Source organism: Ochlerotatus camptorhynchus, unplaced genomic scaffold, assembly GCF_037179485.1.
Source record: "Ochlerotatus camptorhynchus isolate MF236.1 unplaced genomic scaffold, CSIRO-AGI_Acam_v1.1 ptg000243l, whole genome shotgun sequence".
NCBI lineage: Eukaryota > Metazoa > Arthropoda > Insecta > Diptera > Culicidae > Ochlerotatus > Ochlerotatus camptorhynchus.
The window spans coordinates 329,120-347,282 of record NW_027040733.1 but is presented as its reverse complement, the minus strand read 5'-3'; the positions used below and the strand labels follow the sequence as shown (position 1 = coordinate 347,282).

Genomic DNA, 18,163 nt, shown 5'->3' with positions numbered 1-18,163 from the left:
TGACGCAGGAAATCCGCGGAATTCCAGAGCATCATCGTCCTATGATTGCTCCGTCATTATACGCTGCAAAGTTTGGCCATGTTGATTCTGCAAGAACGTTTTTCACAGATGGATCTCTAATAGAGGAGTCCGCTGGTTTTGGTGTATTTAATGAATTTCATAGCGCCGCTCGAAAACTTGAAGCTCCTTGTTCTGTGTATGTGGCTGAACTGGCAGCAATTCACTACACTTTGGAAACTATTGCTTCACTTCTTCCACACCACTACTTTATTTTTACGGATAGTCTCAGTTCTGTCGAGGCTATCCGTTCCATTAGGCCGGTAAAGCACTTCTCGTATTTTCTCTTGAAAATACGAGAACTGCTTAGTGCTTTATCCGTGCGCTCTTTCATCATCACCTTCGCGTGGGTCCCTTCGCATTGCTCAATTTTGGGCAATGAGAAGGCGGATTCACTTGCGAAGGTGGGCGCTATGGAAGGCGACATTTATGATCGACAGATCGCCTATAGTGAATTTTTTTCTATTTATCGTCAGCAGTCGCTCGTTAGCTGGCAACATCAATGGAGTGAAGGGAGCTTGGGACGATGGCTACATTCAATTATCCCTAAGGTGTCGAAGTTTGCATGGTTCAAAGGGTTGGACTTGAGTCGAGACTTCATACGCGTGATGTCTCGTCTCATGTCCAATCACTATTGTCTAAAAAAACACCAGTTCCAACCCAGTGCGAAACCGAACTTTTTGTCAGTGTGAACTTCAACCTGAGCTAGGTTTTAAAAACAAACGAGCAAACTGACGTTTGTCAGAAAACAAGCAGACCCAATCTTTATACCCGATCCAGGTTGGAACTGAATAATAAACGAATTTGCTATAAGTGTGCAGATAACATAAATCACGAGCCAAATAGATGATCTCAAGACCACACATATAACGAACTGTAAAGTCAAGTGATACCAAGCTGAACAATGCATTAGCTCCTAAGTTACATTGACAGATTATTTTAGTAGATGTTTTCTTTGCATTCCCACGGCCATGTATAGATACTTCCAGCTATTTCCAACACAAAGTTCGATAAAAGAAGCTATTATCTAGCATCTAATACGGCAAACTCGGCAAGAAACGGATTTGTAGCCAAGTTATTAACGAAAGAGAAAGAGGACGAGAAGAATCGATCAATGTTGCTTAGGACCTAATGCATTGTTCGGCTTGATAGTTTTTCGAAGGGCCTATACGGTAAATGAATATGACTCATATTTGAATCCCGATCACTCAAATTCACAAAAACGTAAGTTACTCATAGAATGAGTAAATGTTTACCCAAATATGATTAAACATCACTCATATATAATTAAATGTCACTCAAATATGAGTGACATTTAATCATATTTGATAAAAATTTACTTATTCTACGAGTGATTTACGCTTTTGCGAGTTTGAGTGAACGGTAATCAAATATGAGTCAGTCTCATTTGCCGTGAAGTATGTTTCGACGGGATGATTGATTGCACGCTATTTCTAAACAACCCAAATTTTAGTAAGATCTACTCATATCCGTCATAAGTAGGGCTACCGAAAATTGAGCAAACAAAGTTGCAACTGACGAGATGACAAATTCAGTGTTCACTCGGCTGTCGACAGAAGCACAGCGACCACTCTCAATGTGTGTCACGCAATCGTCTGTTTTCTCGGCAGCAACCATTATGTGGTCCTCCTCATTGTTTTTCATCAGAAGTTCTTTCGGTCGATGCGTCGTCGACTTTGGAAAGCAACCGTTTCGTGATGAGTGTGAGAGTGATGACCACGTTTTGCGTCCATTGCTGCAATGGAAGCGCTCTGACCCCCGTTGGCGAATCTGCCATACAATGAAACCACCGGAAGCGGCTCCAGTTCTGATGGAGGTGACTTTTTGGATAGCGGAAGATAAAGTGTTTATTGTGTTGTACCTTTTGACTATAGTTTTAAGATGTATTGTCTAGTGACCAAAAATCCTCGGCTCTGTAAAGTTAATTCGTTTGAGCCTTATCAAATAAATTAATAAACAACAACAAGATGACAAATGAACAACATCGTTTGGATTCGGGTAGATGTTTTCCATTCGTCATCTTGTTAGTCTAAACTTTATTTACTCAATTTGGCGTACCCTACTTTTGACGAATATGAGTAGATCCTTCTCAAATTTGGGTTGTTTGGAAATAGCGTGTGTACCGTGTCGACGCCTCCTTTCACGCAAAGATTGACATTTTGCCTGGGATTTTTCAGTTGAGTGGAAGGATAAGAAACGATCCGCTATGTTTCACGAAATTCGACATTTGCTTATGGGGGTTTCCTATAGGAGTGAACAGTTGCAGAGTCGTAGTCAACGCGAATGGTTTTACCAAAACCAAAACAAAGTTATCAAATAAAGTTCGTAGGCCATAATTGAAAATAAGCATCAAAATTACGTCCCAAATGTTTGGTCTATAGATATGAAGTACTTAAATCTTTTTAAATTAGCAGGAAGAGTGAAAAGTGTGGAACATGTAACAAAATTATGAAAGATTTTGAACGTTAATAACTCAGCTGCCCCTGGACCAATTCCAATAATTTTATCACAAATCGATCGAAAAATTTTCTATGCATCTGCTAAAGTTGAGAGTTTATCATTGTTCAAAATGTCACTATTGAAGTAGCACGAATGTGCAACTGTTGCTATAATAATTAAAATTATCACCGATTGCCTGCGAAAAGCGATTTCCCTAACACAGATTTCAAAATTGAATTCCATCCGATCTCACCAAACGGTGTTTATTAAATCGTGGTGAGTGGTCATGTTCTCCAATACACAACGAAGGGCTGCCTGCAAGCAGCGAGCAGCAGCCAACATGAGGATCCATAGACGGAGGAAGAAGCCGCACCGCTATTGATCGGAATCAGTAGCTCTTCGTGAGTCGCTGTGTGTCAAGCGCGTCATACTAAAGAGTATAAACAGAGAGAACCCCGCTCAAATTCCTATGCCTACACAAAACACAAGCTCCTGCTGCAGTTAACAAATCTTTTATGTATTTTATAAGATAACGTAGTTCTACGTCACCATTGCGTACAACACCTTAGGGTTGTCCGTTGTAGTTTTTCAATTGTTGTGAGCTTCCAAAAGGGTTTGGAACTCGGATCTAATTTCGAAACATTATTTTCAAAAAATTTGTTCCTCGGGGCAGATAGTCGCTTTTTAATTTGTTTTTGCATATTGCCTCCTAAGGACATTTTTCAGACGGATCAAGAGCTGAAGATTGTCGTTTGTTATAATTGAATCGAATTTATCCTCGCATTTTGATGCTGAGGCAAAGAAATTCAAGAGCATTATTAATATCATCTTTGGATTGCAAAGGAATATTTGGATCAAAATTAGAATCAAAGATGAGAACTGTAGCTGAAGAGTTTTGTTAGGTTGATAATCGAAGCTACGATTACACGCTTGTAATATCATTCGCAGTTGTTTGCTTGTTGATATTTGTCTACGAAAATCAAGCGTGATCACTAGACTGATGCAAAATTTTCGCTTCACAGTATTCAAACGGTTCTAATTTGGTTCCTGATTAGCCTTCCAAAATTTGAACTAATTTAGTAAGAAACTGATTCGGCACAAACCATTTGAAGTTTATTTGGAAATTACTATGGGAAAACTAAATTTTGTATTCATATCTATCTAATAATTAACCCTATTACTCTGCTGTAAGAATTGATAGCATTTTTCGATAAAATGTAAGGATCAAAAGTTATTAATGATTAAAGTCACTATTGTCTTATGATTATGCTCAATCAACTGCTCAACAGGCTTGTAGAGATGAACTAGCCAACGGCTAAAAATCTTTCTAATAAAGTAAAAAAAAAGCTCAACAGGCAACATTGGTGTTTCTGGCGCGTAGAATAGAGCCAAAACATCATGGCTACTATTACACACTGCAGAATACAGTGTTGTCCACAAAGCAACTGTTTTGTCATGCCATAAGATTATCAATCTCTTAAACAATTAATAACTATTTAATTTGATGTTTGGCTGAAAAACAATATTACGCAAAGTTGTAGCTGAGAAAATTTTCCATAAGAATAGCTATAGAAATTTTTAACCGTGCATTATGGAAGAAGGATAGAAGACTACGAAAAAAAAGTTTGGATTTCCATATAAAAATTTCAAATGGTTTGTGCCCAGTCAGTTTCTTACCAAATCAGTTCAAACCTTGGAAGGCTTATCTAGACCCGATTTGGATCCGCTTGAGCACTGTGGAGCGAAAATGTCAAATTTTGCATCAGTCTAGTGATCATGCTCATTAGACAGCTTTAATTTTTTGATATTTTCCAACACTGGTTACAGTCCAAAAACAGGTACCAGCGTTGTATTAAAAAAAATACATCTATTTGTCAAGGATCCATTGCGTTTCGTGGTGTTTTTTCTGTGTGGATTTGCTGTGCGCTGTGCAAAAAAGTAGCCAACATAATGTAAACAGGGCATCAGCGTCTACCAGCATGAGATTTCAGGAGTAAAAGTAATTCGTTCTAGTTGGCTAGCAAATCCGCACAGATGTAAACACCCGATTAGCTTGCGGAACCGATACATACCAGCATTTTAACGCCATGGTAGAAGAGTACCGTCAGCAAGTTTAAGGAAAACGATGAACCAAACGTAAATTTAGTAATAATTTTGACCGTAGTTTATATGTTCGTGAATCACAGTATGCAAGAAACGTTTGTGGAATTAATATGGACCAGTAACAGTAACACCAATGACCTCTCAACAGTTGGTACTATATTGGTAACGGTAAATTTCAGTCGGCTACGGATGGCCACCGTAGCCCACTGAAAGTTGAACCGGGTGACTGGGAATCCTACGATAAACCCGCGGCAACAGCGCTGTCGTATTTAGTTGTTCAAATTAGCTTGAAACAATTTAAAACTATGTTTATATTAACCTACCAGTGTTACCGTTACCACACAATTAAAAAAGTTTAATAAGCAGCCAATAAATCTGATAAGTTAAAAAGATTTCAATTTCAATTCTTAGAATTTCTAACTCATTGGAAGGCCAAGAAGTTTACAATTTTAAATGACCCAAAGATTTTCCCAAAGGTCTTCCTAAAAAAATGATTGTTTAGGATAAAGAGAAATTCTGTCTATGAAATTTGACATCGACATATGTTAGAAAATCAAGCCGAACAATGAATTAGGCCCTAAGTAACATTTACAAATTCTCTTCGTCGATTTTCTCTTTACATTCCCACGGCCATGTATAGACATCTACAGCTACACAGTTCGATAAAAGAAGCTATTGGGCCGTATGAATAAAAAGAGTTTACTTTACTTTCCCATGCTTTTCTTACGGGAAAAGTAAAGTAAACGCTTTTATTCATACGACCTACATATTATCTACACAGAAAAAAAAGTTGTTGAATATTACATCCAAACTGCTGCAACCAGGTCAATCCATCGGTTGTGTAAAATAACGTTGTACGATGTACATCGATTTTGCGAACAAAATTACATCCATTGATGTAATATTGTATCTGCTTTTTGCTATTACATCATTATTTCATACATCAGCTTGAATTACATTGATCGATATTACATTTTTTTTTGCTGTGTAGCCTCTAATATGGCAAAGGCAAATATTGTAAGAAATGGTTCTGTAGCCAAGTTACCAACGAAGATAATCGATCAATGTTACTAAGAACATAATCCTTTGTTCGACTTGAAACATTACAAATCTTAACAAATAATCACACGAATAAACTTTTCTAGTTGTAAATTGCGTTGGAAATGTAAAAAAATCTAAGTAAATCGTCAGTGTCATATCCTGCAAAACCAGTTGATCTTTAAGACCACTTCTTAGTATCACCTTCGATAGCTCAGTTGGTAGAGCGGTGGACTGTAGATTGAATCTACTCAGCTTTGAGTAGTAGATAATAGTAATCCATAGGTCGCTGGTTCAAATCCGGCTCGAAGGATGGTTCATCATTTTTTAGCAACCACACACCACGAAGTTTTCAACGAAAAGTTTTGAAAGGAAACAATGTATCGTACTCATTTTTCAATTCGAATGTTAAATCAATAGTCGGTTCAATTACTAAATGCGCTTTCAACATGCACTACGTGCGCACTCTACACCTTAAACACACGTGCCATGGCATCACATCAACCTGATTGATTGCGTTCTTCCTGACTTCCAACGAACGTATAAACGTATGTAGGTATGTATCAACGGTTGAGTACCACTACCACAATCAAGGGAGAGAAGTAGCAGCACATGCGTAAAGAGATGGGGAAAAAGTCGATGAAATTTTTGTTTTTCCTTCTCCTCTTTCAGTCAATTGCGAGTATCAGGTCTTGCATGGAGTGCTAGCTTTTGTTTCTCTTTTAGAACCCTCATCATCAACACCTTCGATAGCTCAGTTGGTAGAGCGGTGGACTGTAGTTGACGAACATTGTTCGAAATAGTAATCCATAGGTCGCTGGTTCAAATCCGGCTCGAAGGATGGTGTATTATTTTTTACTACGCCTGCGATTGGATCTTGTCAATGATTGAAAATAATTTCTAAATCCGCAGACAGCAGGATTGAATTTTAAATGAGCAAAACGGAACCCGATTCCAGTTGTTAAATGATTTCGGATGAAATCATTTGCGCTTGATGTTGCTTCCTTTCTGAATTCACTTTAATCATAGTTATTGGATATGCTTATACAGTATTTTAAGGGTATTATATGGGTTAAAATAAACAAAAAAGAAAACTTATAAGTCGCAAAATAGGGAGATAACGTTATAAAAATTAATTGGTTTTGATCTATTAACTTGTATGTCCCATGCTAACATTTTACATTTTTTTTTCTCCACAGTAAAAATGGTTATTTACTACCTAAACTTTGAAAATCACTATTTTCAGTGCTACAATTATCTGCAAAACACTTTCGCCCTCCGTTCTAATAAGTAACGGGTATACTTTTGAAATTTTTACACGATATCAAATGAAATAAAATAAAAGGGAAAACTAGTTGGTTCATACCATACCTATCATGCGGGTCCGAATGTTTACTTTTTGTCCTCAACGGAAATGAGCGCCAGGAACTTCAGCTCCAGATCCAGCGCCGGATACCGTTGGAAGTGATCCCGCAGCGTTCGTATGATCTTGCAGTTGGTGTCCAATTTGAGCAGCACCTTCTGCGGCCCCATTCCCACACTGCTGACGGCTTTGGACAGTTCCTTGAGGAATGTCTTCCACCTTTCGGTCGATTCGGGGGTCAGATTGAGGGCAGGCGAGCAGTGGAAGTGCTCGAGTCGATCGATCAGTGTCAAAACGGTTGTCAAAAGGAATTTACACTTGGAGACCAGCGGGAGCAGTTTGTCTGAATTTAGAAAAGTGTCTAGCAAAGGTAGTAAGTCCCGCATGGTTGAGTATTTTACATGGCTTTCAAGTTGAGCGAATAGGGGACTGAGGAGCCCTTCCGGATCGTCACGGTCTCGCTTCGGAAGCAGAGGCAAAGAGGACAGAATTATACACCATAGGTTCCAACGGAATGGATGATCCTTAACGGCTGCTTGAACGCGTTTTAGTAAAAGTTTTCCCTTTCTAACGGAGAGAGTCATTAGGACTCCCTCTGGGGTTACACCGGGTAGAAGTTTTTCCAGCATTGAATCGAACGTATCTTCCTGCGTTTCTTGCGATGCATCGGTTCCGTTGATGGTGAGATTGTTCTGTTCGTCAACCTGTTGACCTCGTTCCAAGGCTAGTAGACGCTCACGCTCTCTTTTTTCCTTCAACAGTTGCTTCGCTTCAATTGCCAGTGGGTTAATCAAATCTTCCATCTTCAGAACAATTTTGTACAGACTTTCAACATGCAATAAAATTTGTCTGGACTTTCGCTGAGACAGGACTTCGGAATTGACCGCAGTGCCACTGTTGGCCGTTGTCTCTGCCACCACATCCTGATCAATGATCTTTCTGGGAGCGGTCACACTTCCACACTGCAACTTTCCGAGTGAATTTTCAAACTGAAGTGGAGTGTAATTCCTGGCCGGGACTTCCTTAATCTCCTGACTCTTTTCCGAGTTTCGTCTTTCGCGACCAATCAGCCCATTGCGTTGCAGCATTTGCTGCGTGAACGGGTGATAGAAAGTGTTGTCCTTGTGCGCCTTACTTTCCCGTTCGTTTTCACCCTTCTGACGTTCTTTCCGGTCACGAAACACACAAAAGTAGTAATCATTGAAATACGGAGTGTCCTTATTCAATTGGGACAATTGAATTCCCAGCAGCCACTGTTTGTCACGTTCACTCATCAGGTTGGCATACTCGTCATATTCGCCGGAACGATTGATCTTTCCATTCTGGTGTCGATTCTGATGTTGTTGTTGGTGGTAAATTTGACGATTGTTGTGCTGCTGGTAGCGATTCTGATGCTGTTGATGCTGCTGCTGCTGCTGATGGTGACGATGCTGGTTCAACAAGGGATGGTTCTGCTGAATCTCCTGAACCAGGCGTTGGTTGAAGTTGGCATGATTCTGCTCCTGGAAGTTCGGTGGAGGCACATTCAGCGGAAACATTGGAGGTCCACTACCAGGCGGGGGAATATTCGTTTGCAGAAGATGCAATGGTGGAGGAGGACCCATATTCAGCGGTGGAGGGAAATTCACCGGTATCGTAAGTGGCGGTTGACTCATCATCGGAGGAGCAGGAAATCCTGGTGGAGGTCGAGCAAGTCCTAGATTTTGATGATGGTATTGCTGCTGAAGGTTGTCCTGCTGGAGAGGAGGACGGGGTGTCGCAATAGGAAATTGCTGCAACTGGGCTTGTTGTTTGATCATATTCTGCTCGATTTCCTCCACTGAGCATATCCGCATCTGGGAAGGATTCGGCATTGGGAAATTCGGTGGAAAACCAGGGAAGCTTATCGTTCCTGAAATGATAGAAAATTCAAAAATACTCTGTCGGAAACATCCACTTTTCTAATAAAATCTTACCTGGTCCTACCGGTCGCGGTACATTTGCCATTGGTTGCGGCCTAGGAGTTTCCGGCTTGCTCTGCATCGTCCAAACGCTTGGATCCAGTTGTAGACGCGCTTCCGACTCATTGTCATCGTTCATCTCCAAATTATCGATCCTCACGCCGGAGAAATTGATATCCAAGTCGGAGTCCGGTCCGGAATCCCCATCTCCACCTTCCCGCTGGTCCAGTCGAACTAAATCCTCATGCAACTCCTCCCAATCGCCCTCGCGAGCCGCTTGCCCAAAAGTCTCATCATTGAGCGCATCGTACTCCTCTTCCGAGTCTTCCAGGGCCTCGCCAATCCCTCCGCCTCCGTCATCCTCCACCGGGAGTGAGGTGTCGAAGCCAAAGAACGAATCCGTCATGGCCGGGAATGGTGACGACGGTGCTGCTGGGGGTGATGGTCAACAGTGCGGCCAAATTGCTCCCTATCGCGGCTTTGTTTACACACGCAACCTCGTCGTCGTTGTCTTCCTTCTCTTCAGGCAGCTTAGTGGCAACAGCGATGGTATGACAGCACCTGCCAGCTAGCTCCTCGTCTACGAAAAAGAAACAGCGCTGATTTGGAGAGGAGAAACCTTTTGGCACTTTGGTCGCGGATTTCCGGCGCGACACGGCTACTGGAACAGATTTTCCAAGTTTAAAACAGGCACCACACAGGGAAGATTGAAGTTATGCTAATTAAATTACCTTTAGCAGCCTATCCGTGGGCTAAATTGTGAAATAACTCAAAATTTGGACGTTCAAAAAACACAATATTACAGCGATGAGATGGAGCAATGTACGATTCACTTTTCTGACGTTTCTCCTCACAACATTCGCCTCAGCGAGAGTCGACGACGGCAAGGCCGCGACGTCAAACTCGGCAGTGATGCTAGGCGGTTTGATCCAATTCGTTGAAGAAAAGAATGTACATAAATAATAATAAATATAAAATTGTAATTCATGCTGATGTTAAACAAATGTTAACGCTTACAGTATTATGACCATCGATGTTAATTTGTTTACAGAGTCGCACCCAACTGATGGAATGATTTATGTGCATCTTCGCATAGAAAATAACCATAAGAGCTGTCTACTTTCAACCTTTCCATACCTGACATTGTTCGTTTACGGTACCTGTTTATTAGGGTCCGTTTAGATGAAATGATCATCGACTATTTTTACTGAGTAAATATATTGCAAAAACATCACACATAATAATGCTCTAAAATCATAAAATCATAAAATTTATAAATCTGAATTAATTTAATTTGTGATTTCAGTGGACATTTTCTATTATTCAACAAGTCAGTAGTACTAAGACTTTTTACATAAGGTTCAAGCTGTTCACTGATCTCTCGACAGATGATTTGGAATTCATACAGCCCGACAAGCCCAACACTGGGTGCACTGCTCATCTAGCACTCACACCATCACCCGAACTGAGCATCGAGTCGGTCGTCAAACGTTCGAGCTCGCGTCATTCATCGATGAACAACTGGACCGTGTGTGACAGCTCATTCAAGCTGTCAAGCGTCGAGTCGACCGAGTCGTGGAGGTAGAATAATATGGTGAAATTTGTAGGCGAATAACGAATAACACGCACACATGCCAGAATGAACGTAACTCGTTGCGATCGTAGTTGGTGGTCGCTTTCAGTACAAAGGAGAATGAATGGGATTAATTTTCAATGATAGCGTTTTGTTTTAGGGATAATTTTAGCTGCATGAGTTCTAGCGCTGTTGAACGGTAATATGTGTTGTTGGTGCAGCATAGTGCAAAAATGTTCCATTATTTTAAATTAACACTTTCATAGGCATGGTAAGTATCTCATAGTAATATTGAAGATCCTTTTATTAAATTGATTAATTCATGTTACGCTGTATTTATTTTCCATTTATGTTACGCATGTATGATTAAAAAAATATATAAACAATTATTCATAAATTATTTATGAATTTTTTAATCAGACCTGTATAAACGATGAATAATGAATAAAAACGACGGCGATGAAGCGCAAAAGGACTTTGCCCCTATAAAGACTCCCAAAATATGAAATCATTAGATGTTAAAATGAAATGTTGTACTTGTAAGTTACAAGAAGAGGTTGTAAAGTATGTGTTTGACTCATAGAACCTGTCAATTTAGCTTTCAGAGCGTCACAATAAGCAATTTTATGATTCGTGAGCGCTCACGAATCGTAAAATCGCTTATTGTAACGCTCTGAAAGCAATATTGACAGATTTTATGAGTCAAACATATACTTAAGAACCTCTTCTTGTAACTTACAACTACTACTTATCATTATAATAAATAATGATTTCATAATTCCGAAAAACAATTTTTTACAGGAAGTTTGCTCCCAATGGAACAATCTACAATCTCAGTTTCGACAAGATTCAGCCGTTTGCTGAGATAGGACCAGAATTCAAAATTTAATTAATTTTGGTTTTCTGAAACTATTGTAAATAAGTAATAGTAGAATCTTTGTGCTCATTGTTGATTTTCAGTGAAGACGAGCTAAGAAAGGTTGCATCTGGCAAATCTATCAAAATATGATTTTTCCTAAGGGGTGATGCATATATTATGTCACGCTCTAAGAGGCGATGGGGGGTTTATAAGTTTGTGACAAGCAATACATTAGGTGTATAGAAAAAACGTAACAAATGGTGGGAGGGGAGGGGGCTTAATTTTTCCTCAATTTAGCGTAACATAATAAATGCATCGCTCCTAAGCAGATCTTGCAGATCTTGAATCATGTTCATGCTCATGCTGAAAAGTTGAGCAAGAGTTGCTTTCAAAACTATTGTAAGAGTTGTCTGGCCGTTTTATTAATTTTAAGCCATTTTCACGACTTTAAAGCTTTTGCAAAAGCCTAACCATGTTGGTAATTATAGGATAGTTTATCGATTGTGAAACTATTGTTGGTGTTTTAAAAAGTTATTGGTTATTTCGGAGCTTTCGAGATTATGATTATGGTTTCCAGGCACTAGCGTGCACAGGAATCTTTTTAAGGAGGGGCAATTTTTTTCAATGGTGCATTCAATTTGGGGCTGGGAAGTACTCCAAAGTGCGTGGTGGATTGTGCTGTCCACCCACCACTGTTTCCCTACTGTTCAATTTAGCTAATTTTATTTAGTTTTTTTTTTTAATATTTTTCTGCAATGCAAACTGCTTTCAGACAGCCAATGGAATGGATCGTAGTTAGCCACCAACTGGGTGGCACACTTTCCGCTCCTTCCGAATGTCCACAAAGTGGTCGGCCACCTTTGCAAAGTATGCGCACAATATCGATGAAACGTTCCATTATATAGCGATTTTGTAGCCGCTTTGCCTCACCTAGCAGCAATCATAGCTGTTTTTGGTGGTCCAGTTCTTCGTCGATACGTTTCCTGGTTTTGAAATTTTTCCACGCTTCCATACTACCAACATGTGTACCACTGCGATTGTGTTTGCCCAGCAACTCGGTCGCTTTCTTCCAATTTCTGAACCCTGTAGGAATCGTAATAAGGTTTTGCGTCATGCTCTTCTTTACAGGTTAAAAATATGAACCAAAGAAAATATATTCTTCAAGGTACTGGTATCATCTTTTATTCAGTTACGTTTCTGAAATTTTGTGCAGTACGTTTTTGTATATTTTGAAGGCATCGTTACAGTTATTTTTGAGTATTATAAGGTTTTGTTTGCCCTTATATGCTGTTGTAGTTACACTTTATTATTACCGTTGCGAGAACGTAGAAATTGGTCATTTTCAGCGAAAGTTGTAGCTCTATTTTTTTCTAATTTTGACCTAAATTCCAAGACTATAGGTTGAGGATCATTAAAAAGGTTTAAAAAAATATGTAACGATTGGAACAAAAGCGAGTACATGATTGTTAACGGAATTACGACTTGTGCATGTCAACCCTGCCCAAAGTACCGCTAGTCGGGGTGACACGAAATATTGCCGAACATTCAAATTTTTTTAAAGATGATACAAAGGACAATCCCGAATTTATTGCAACGCACATTAACATGTGTAACTTTTTAACCACGGTAACAAATGACTTGAAATTTTCAGAGAAGATTCTTAGGCGAATTCTTAGTAAGACAACAACAGACCAAGGTTCAATGGCAAACTAATACCCACTTTTCAATTAGGGAATTCAAGAGCTGTCTTTAAATTTTATACAGTTGCGAAAAAGTTCATCCTCAGAATTCCTTGAGGGTCTTTTCGAAATTTTTAGAACTCTATGAGCTCTATTGAAATTCTTCTCAGAAGTCCTCTGGAATTATTTTTAAAATGCTTCTTGACTTTTACTCAGAACACCTTGGAACTGAAATTCCCTTCAGAAGAATTTCCTCAGTATTATCCAGAAATTATTCCGGAATGAGCTAGAAATTATCGGTACTCACTAGTAATTTTCCTCAAAATCCCTTTGGAATTTCACTCAAAATTTGATTTTCTCGGTATTCTTTTCAAACTTATCTTGGAACTGTCTGCAGGATTCACTAGAAATAAATAATCAAAATTTTCTTGGAATACTCCCCAGAAATATTTTAGAACTGTCCTAAGAATGTTATATCCTTAAGGTTCTTCTCGGAATATTTTGAACTTTTTTTTTCGCTCAGAGCACCTTGGAACTGAAGTTTTCCTAAAGTTTCAGAAGAATTTCCTCTGTATTCTCCAGAAATTCTTCCCAGAATGTTCTTGAAATTATCTTCGGAATTTTTTTGAAATTTTCCTCAACATCCCTTTGGAATTTCACTCAAAATTGAATTTTCTCGGTATTATTTTCGGAATTATCTTGGAACTATCTGCAGGATTCACTAGAAATTATTCGCAGAATATTCATGGAATCATTCCCAGAAATCGTTTCTTTTGGAACAGTCCTCAGAATTCAATACCCTTGAGGTTCATCTCGGAAGTAAAATTTAAGTTGCCCGTCCATTCACCAAAACGTTGTATTTTTTTTTCATCCAGAAATGTTCAATAAAGCATGCCCCTACATTCACCAGAACTGTGCAATTTTTACATCAGGAATTTTCAACTCAGCTTGCCCCTCCATGCAGCAGATTGTTGCAAATCTTACACCAGAAATTTTCAATACAAACTTACCCCCAGGTAATTTTAGACCAGAAAATTTAAATTGACCAGAAGGGTGTAAATTTTCCACCGTTAATAAAAATTGCATCTTCAATCTTCTGGTTCGTGCAGATTTTCTTTTTTCATTTTCTACCAGACATTTTAAATATGGCTCCTCCCATCATCAGAATGTTGCAGGTTTTCCACCAAATAAAGGCTGCCACTATTTTCGGATTTTTCATCATAAATTTTCAGTAGAGCAGCTTCCCTCTAATCATCCGAATGGTGCAAATTTTACACTCTCATGTAACTTATTATTAAAATTTGTTTCTCTATTCAGCAGAGGGATGCAATTTTAAGACCAAAATTTTTCCCAAAAGCTTGCCCATCCGTTCACTAGAACGGTGCAGATTTTCCACCAGAAATTTTCAATAAAGCTTCATTTTAAATAAAGCTTGAAACCTTCATTTTCCATATCAGTGCAAGTTTTCCACCAGAAATTTTCTGTTCATTTCATTTATCAGAGCGATGCAAATTTTTCGCCAAGATGTTTCAATAAATCATGGTCTTCCATTCACCAGAACGGTGCACCAAAAATTTTCAGTGAAGTTTGTATTATCATGCACCTTTGTGGTGCAATTTTCAGGCTATGCCTCTTCATGCACCAGAATAGTGCAGGTTTTCAACCATAAATTTTCAATGAAGCTTGCATTCATCAGAACGATGCAAATTACGTACCAGAAAAATGAATAAACTTTGCTTCTGCATTCACCACAGTGTTGCGAACTTTCCACCAGAAATTTTTAGTCACATGTGCACCTCCAAATTTTTAGCGTGATACAATGTTTTCCACCAGAGTTTATCATTTTGATTAGTCCCTTCATGCACCACCACCTTGATGATATTTTTGCACCAGAAATATTCAGTAAAAAACTTTTGCTTCGATTGACCACCACGAAGGTAAATTTTTTCATCCTTAAATTTACCCTCTTCTTTTAACCCTCCATGACACACCTTGAAGAAAAAAAAATACACCAAGATTTTTTGTATGCACCACTGTGGTCCAAACAAAAATTATCAAAAAAATGTCATTGAAGTGTGTCCCTTCAAGAACCTTTGTGGTGCAATTTTCAGGCACCATCTCAAAGGAATTGACGCAATAAAAGGTTTTCAGTGCCCTTATTTTATGAAATGAAGCTATTTTACCTTCAAATCAAGTTATCAAGAAATCAAGTTATTTTATGTTCTAGTTTTGAAAATTTGAAAATAAAAATCTTATTTATAAAAGAGGGGGCAATTGCCCCCACCTTGCCCCACGCCAGTGTTTCTAGGATATTTTTTAAAGCTGAATCAGACTACCAGGGTCCCATTGGACCATCCAATTTATTATTTTCGTGTGGTTAAATTTTACAATATTAAAGATGTATTTTTAGTATATTATTGTTGCACACTTATTCAGCATTCAACCAGCTTAATTATCCGTTGGGTTTAGTTTGTTGGAGAAAAAAAAAAAGATTTTAGTAAAGAATAACTCAACCTCGATTTTCTATACTAAAAACTATAGGTGTTTTTTCTTTTTAATATTTTTGATAATTTACGCACTTTGCTATTTCCCGGCTATTCTCCAACAAATTGAAATGATTTTTTGTATTGAGAATGTGACGTTCACCATTTCAACTTGTCCCTCTCTACTCATTTCTATTTACCCGATTTACTCATTTGTGACTGTGTTTTTCGATATCATCACTCTAACCTGCTACCATTTGCTTCCCTAGTACATAAAACTGAATAGAAAACAGAAAATTCAACATTTATGAAGCTATTCGAAAAAAGTATTTGTTGTAAATTTCATGACAAATTAAAATAAACAAAGTTGAGAAGCACGCTAAGCTGCTAAGCACATTTCAACTTGCCTCGATAGGTGATCTTCACTATCAAGCTTCCAAAGTCATCACATCTTTCCGAATCAAAAATCAAGAGTCACATGTGAAAAGGGCATACAAGCTTTTTGTAAACAAACCTTTGTAGGCCTTTTTCTCACCAACCGAGGGTCGGCCATGCAAACCAACAATATCATCGGGAAGAGGAAAGTTTCCCCTACCCGGTGATGTTGATGGTTTGCGTTGGTGTCATATGGGTGGCGAGAAAAGAGCATAAGAAGGTTTGTTTACAAAAAGCTTGTATGCCCTTTTCACATGTTGTGCTGGAAATGATTTATTCTATTAAATTAATAAGTATGGAAATTTTCTCTATTTCCTACTTAGAAAACGTGTTTGTTTTGGGACTTCGAACATTTTAGTTTATTTTGTTAAGCTCATAAATCTTAAAAACTCTACGGAGCCAAGTATCATCAAACAACAAAAACACCTAGGTTGGATCCTGCTTACTAAATCAAATTAGCAGAAAAAGAATACCATCAAACATTTCAATTGCATTAGGAAATCAGGATGTAGAAAAATGTGAAAGAGTTAGGGATTATCTTAGACTCCAAACTAACTGTCATAGGCCATTACAATACAATAATTCACAGGGCAAATAACATGCTAGGCTTTATCAAGCGCTTTTGCTATAACTTTCAGGACCCATACTCAATTAAAATACTATATGTTGCCTATGTAGCATTGTACGGTCCCCATTTTCAATCACGCCACGCACGAAGAAAGACTATAATCAGTATAAAAGCAATTTCTATTATATGCCCTTCGTAAATTAGGTTGGACATCATTTCCTCTTCCATCATATGAAGCACGCTGCATGCTTATAAACATACAAACATTAAAAGAGCGACGTGAATATGCAATAGTTTCGTTTGTAAACGACTAAGCAGAACTTTTATCAAAATTAATTTTTTAGCACCTACTCGACAACTCAGAAATCGAAATGTATTTGCAAAATTTGGGCCATCAAATCGCATGATGGCGTCTTACAATCAATACTGCGAAACCATTAACTTTCCATTGTCTCGGCATGAACTAAAACAATATTTTAACTCCATGCGGAATCATAACTCGTAAGAAGTAAACATGGAATAGCAGACAATATTTTTTTTAATATTCTTAAGAAAAACAAATTTGTAAATGTATTTGTACTGCATTATAGTCTACATCGGTTGATGAGCTGAATAAATAAATCTCGAGAAATTTTCCAGAGGGTATCCGGAACATCTCCAAGTTGGTTCTTTTAATTTTAGCGATACAGTGTTTTCAGAATATTTGTTTGTATGATCATCCCGCACAATTTGAATGTAACCAAAATTAGTAATGTTTTACTATGATAAAAATAAAAATAAATCGCTGAAGACTTAGAGGAATCATGTCTTTAGCAAAATTGTAGAAAATGTAAACGCAAGTTACTTTGTCTCAGGAGTCAAAATTCTAAGTCCAGTATTTTAAAAGTTATGCACAAGACTAGACAATTATCAGAACTACGTAAACACACGTATTTCTCGAAGACTGTTAGACGCTATAATTGTTCCTTGAAAAATTATAGCATTTTCTAAAAGTTTCAGTTATAAACTTCATACGCTTATAGGGGAGAATGGGGTAAGAGACACAAAGACTACCTATTTATATGATGATGATGATGATGGTCCCACCTCTTACCCCTACAAAGGTTTGAGCTGGACGATTTATCTTTAAGATAATTGAATATGACATTTTAACCAGGTTGGCAAACAAAATCGAACTGGTTTCAGTTACAGATATAGATTCCCTCTAAAGTTTACAGTTGCTTCACCGCGATATAAATGTGGAAAAGCTCAGGCGTCCACCTCTTAGTTCGCCTTTTTGTCCACCTAAAATATTCATAAGTATTACAAGCAATCAAGAGTTAATGAACAATCAACAAAGCATCCTATTACACTAGTAACCCCGCAATCTGATGCTATCATAATTTTCAGCAATGTCAGGAATGCTCACAAACCCCCAACATTTGCCAGAAAACTTACTACTAACTCAAGGTATCTTCCAAATAAGCTTCAAAATTGCATTTTTTTTTATCAAATGTTAAATTCAGTCCTCTATATCCATAATACGCGCGCGAGGCTCAAACTTTTGTAGACTACTTTTTTTTTAATTAATCTACTATAAAATCATATATTAAAAATCCATCATCA

The 18,163-nt window shown here is 38.1% G+C and overlaps 1 protein-coding gene and 2 non-coding genes across 4 annotated transcripts; 2 read left to right on the top strand and 1 right to left on the bottom strand.

Moving 5' to 3' along the window:
* Positions 1–5,861: 5,861 nt before the first annotated feature.
* TRNAY-GUA (transfer RNA tyrosine (anticodon GUA)) lies at positions 5,862–5,971 on the top strand. Its single transcript has 2 exons — positions 5,862–5,898; positions 5,936–5,971. It is a non-coding gene; the product is annotated as a tRNA-Tyr (tRNA).
* Positions 5,972–6,401: 430 nt separating this feature from the next.
* Positions 6,402–6,499, top strand: TRNAY-GUA (transfer RNA tyrosine (anticodon GUA)). The gene is made up of 2 exons: positions 6,402–6,438; positions 6,464–6,499. It is a non-coding gene; the product is annotated as a tRNA-Tyr (tRNA).
* Positions 6,500–6,659: 160 nt separating this feature from the next.
* Positions 6,660–9,826, bottom strand: LOC135704522 (protein PAT1 homolog 1-like). Of its 2 annotated transcripts, none has more exons than XM_065226002.1 (3): positions 9,693–9,826; positions 8,977–9,622; positions 6,660–8,912 (listed from the first exon to the last, which is right to left on the bottom strand). In XM_065226002.1, the coding sequence occupies exons 2-3, from the start codon at positions 9,365–9,367 to the stop codon at positions 7,051–7,053; spliced, it is 2,253 nt and encodes a 750-aa protein (XP_065082074.1). In that variant the 5' UTR covers positions 9,368–9,622; positions 9,693–9,826; the 3' UTR covers positions 6,660–7,050. The 2 variants fall into 2 exon arrangements, with proteins under 2 accessions (XP_065082074.1, XP_065082073.1); XM_065226001.1 differs by having other exon boundaries at positions 8,977–9,619.
* Positions 9,827–18,163: the final 8,337 nt, after the last annotated feature.

Excerpts from the sequence above, each read along its gene's own strand:
- LOC135704522 (XM_065226002.1), bottom strand. The coding sequence starts at position 9,367 with ATGACGGATTCGTTCTTTGGCTTCGACACCTCACTCCCGGTGGAGGAT. Across the intron at positions 8,913-8,976 it reads ACCGCGACCGGTAGGACCAG|GAACGATAAGCTTCCCTGGT; the intron begins GTAAGATTTTAT and ends CTATCATTTCAG.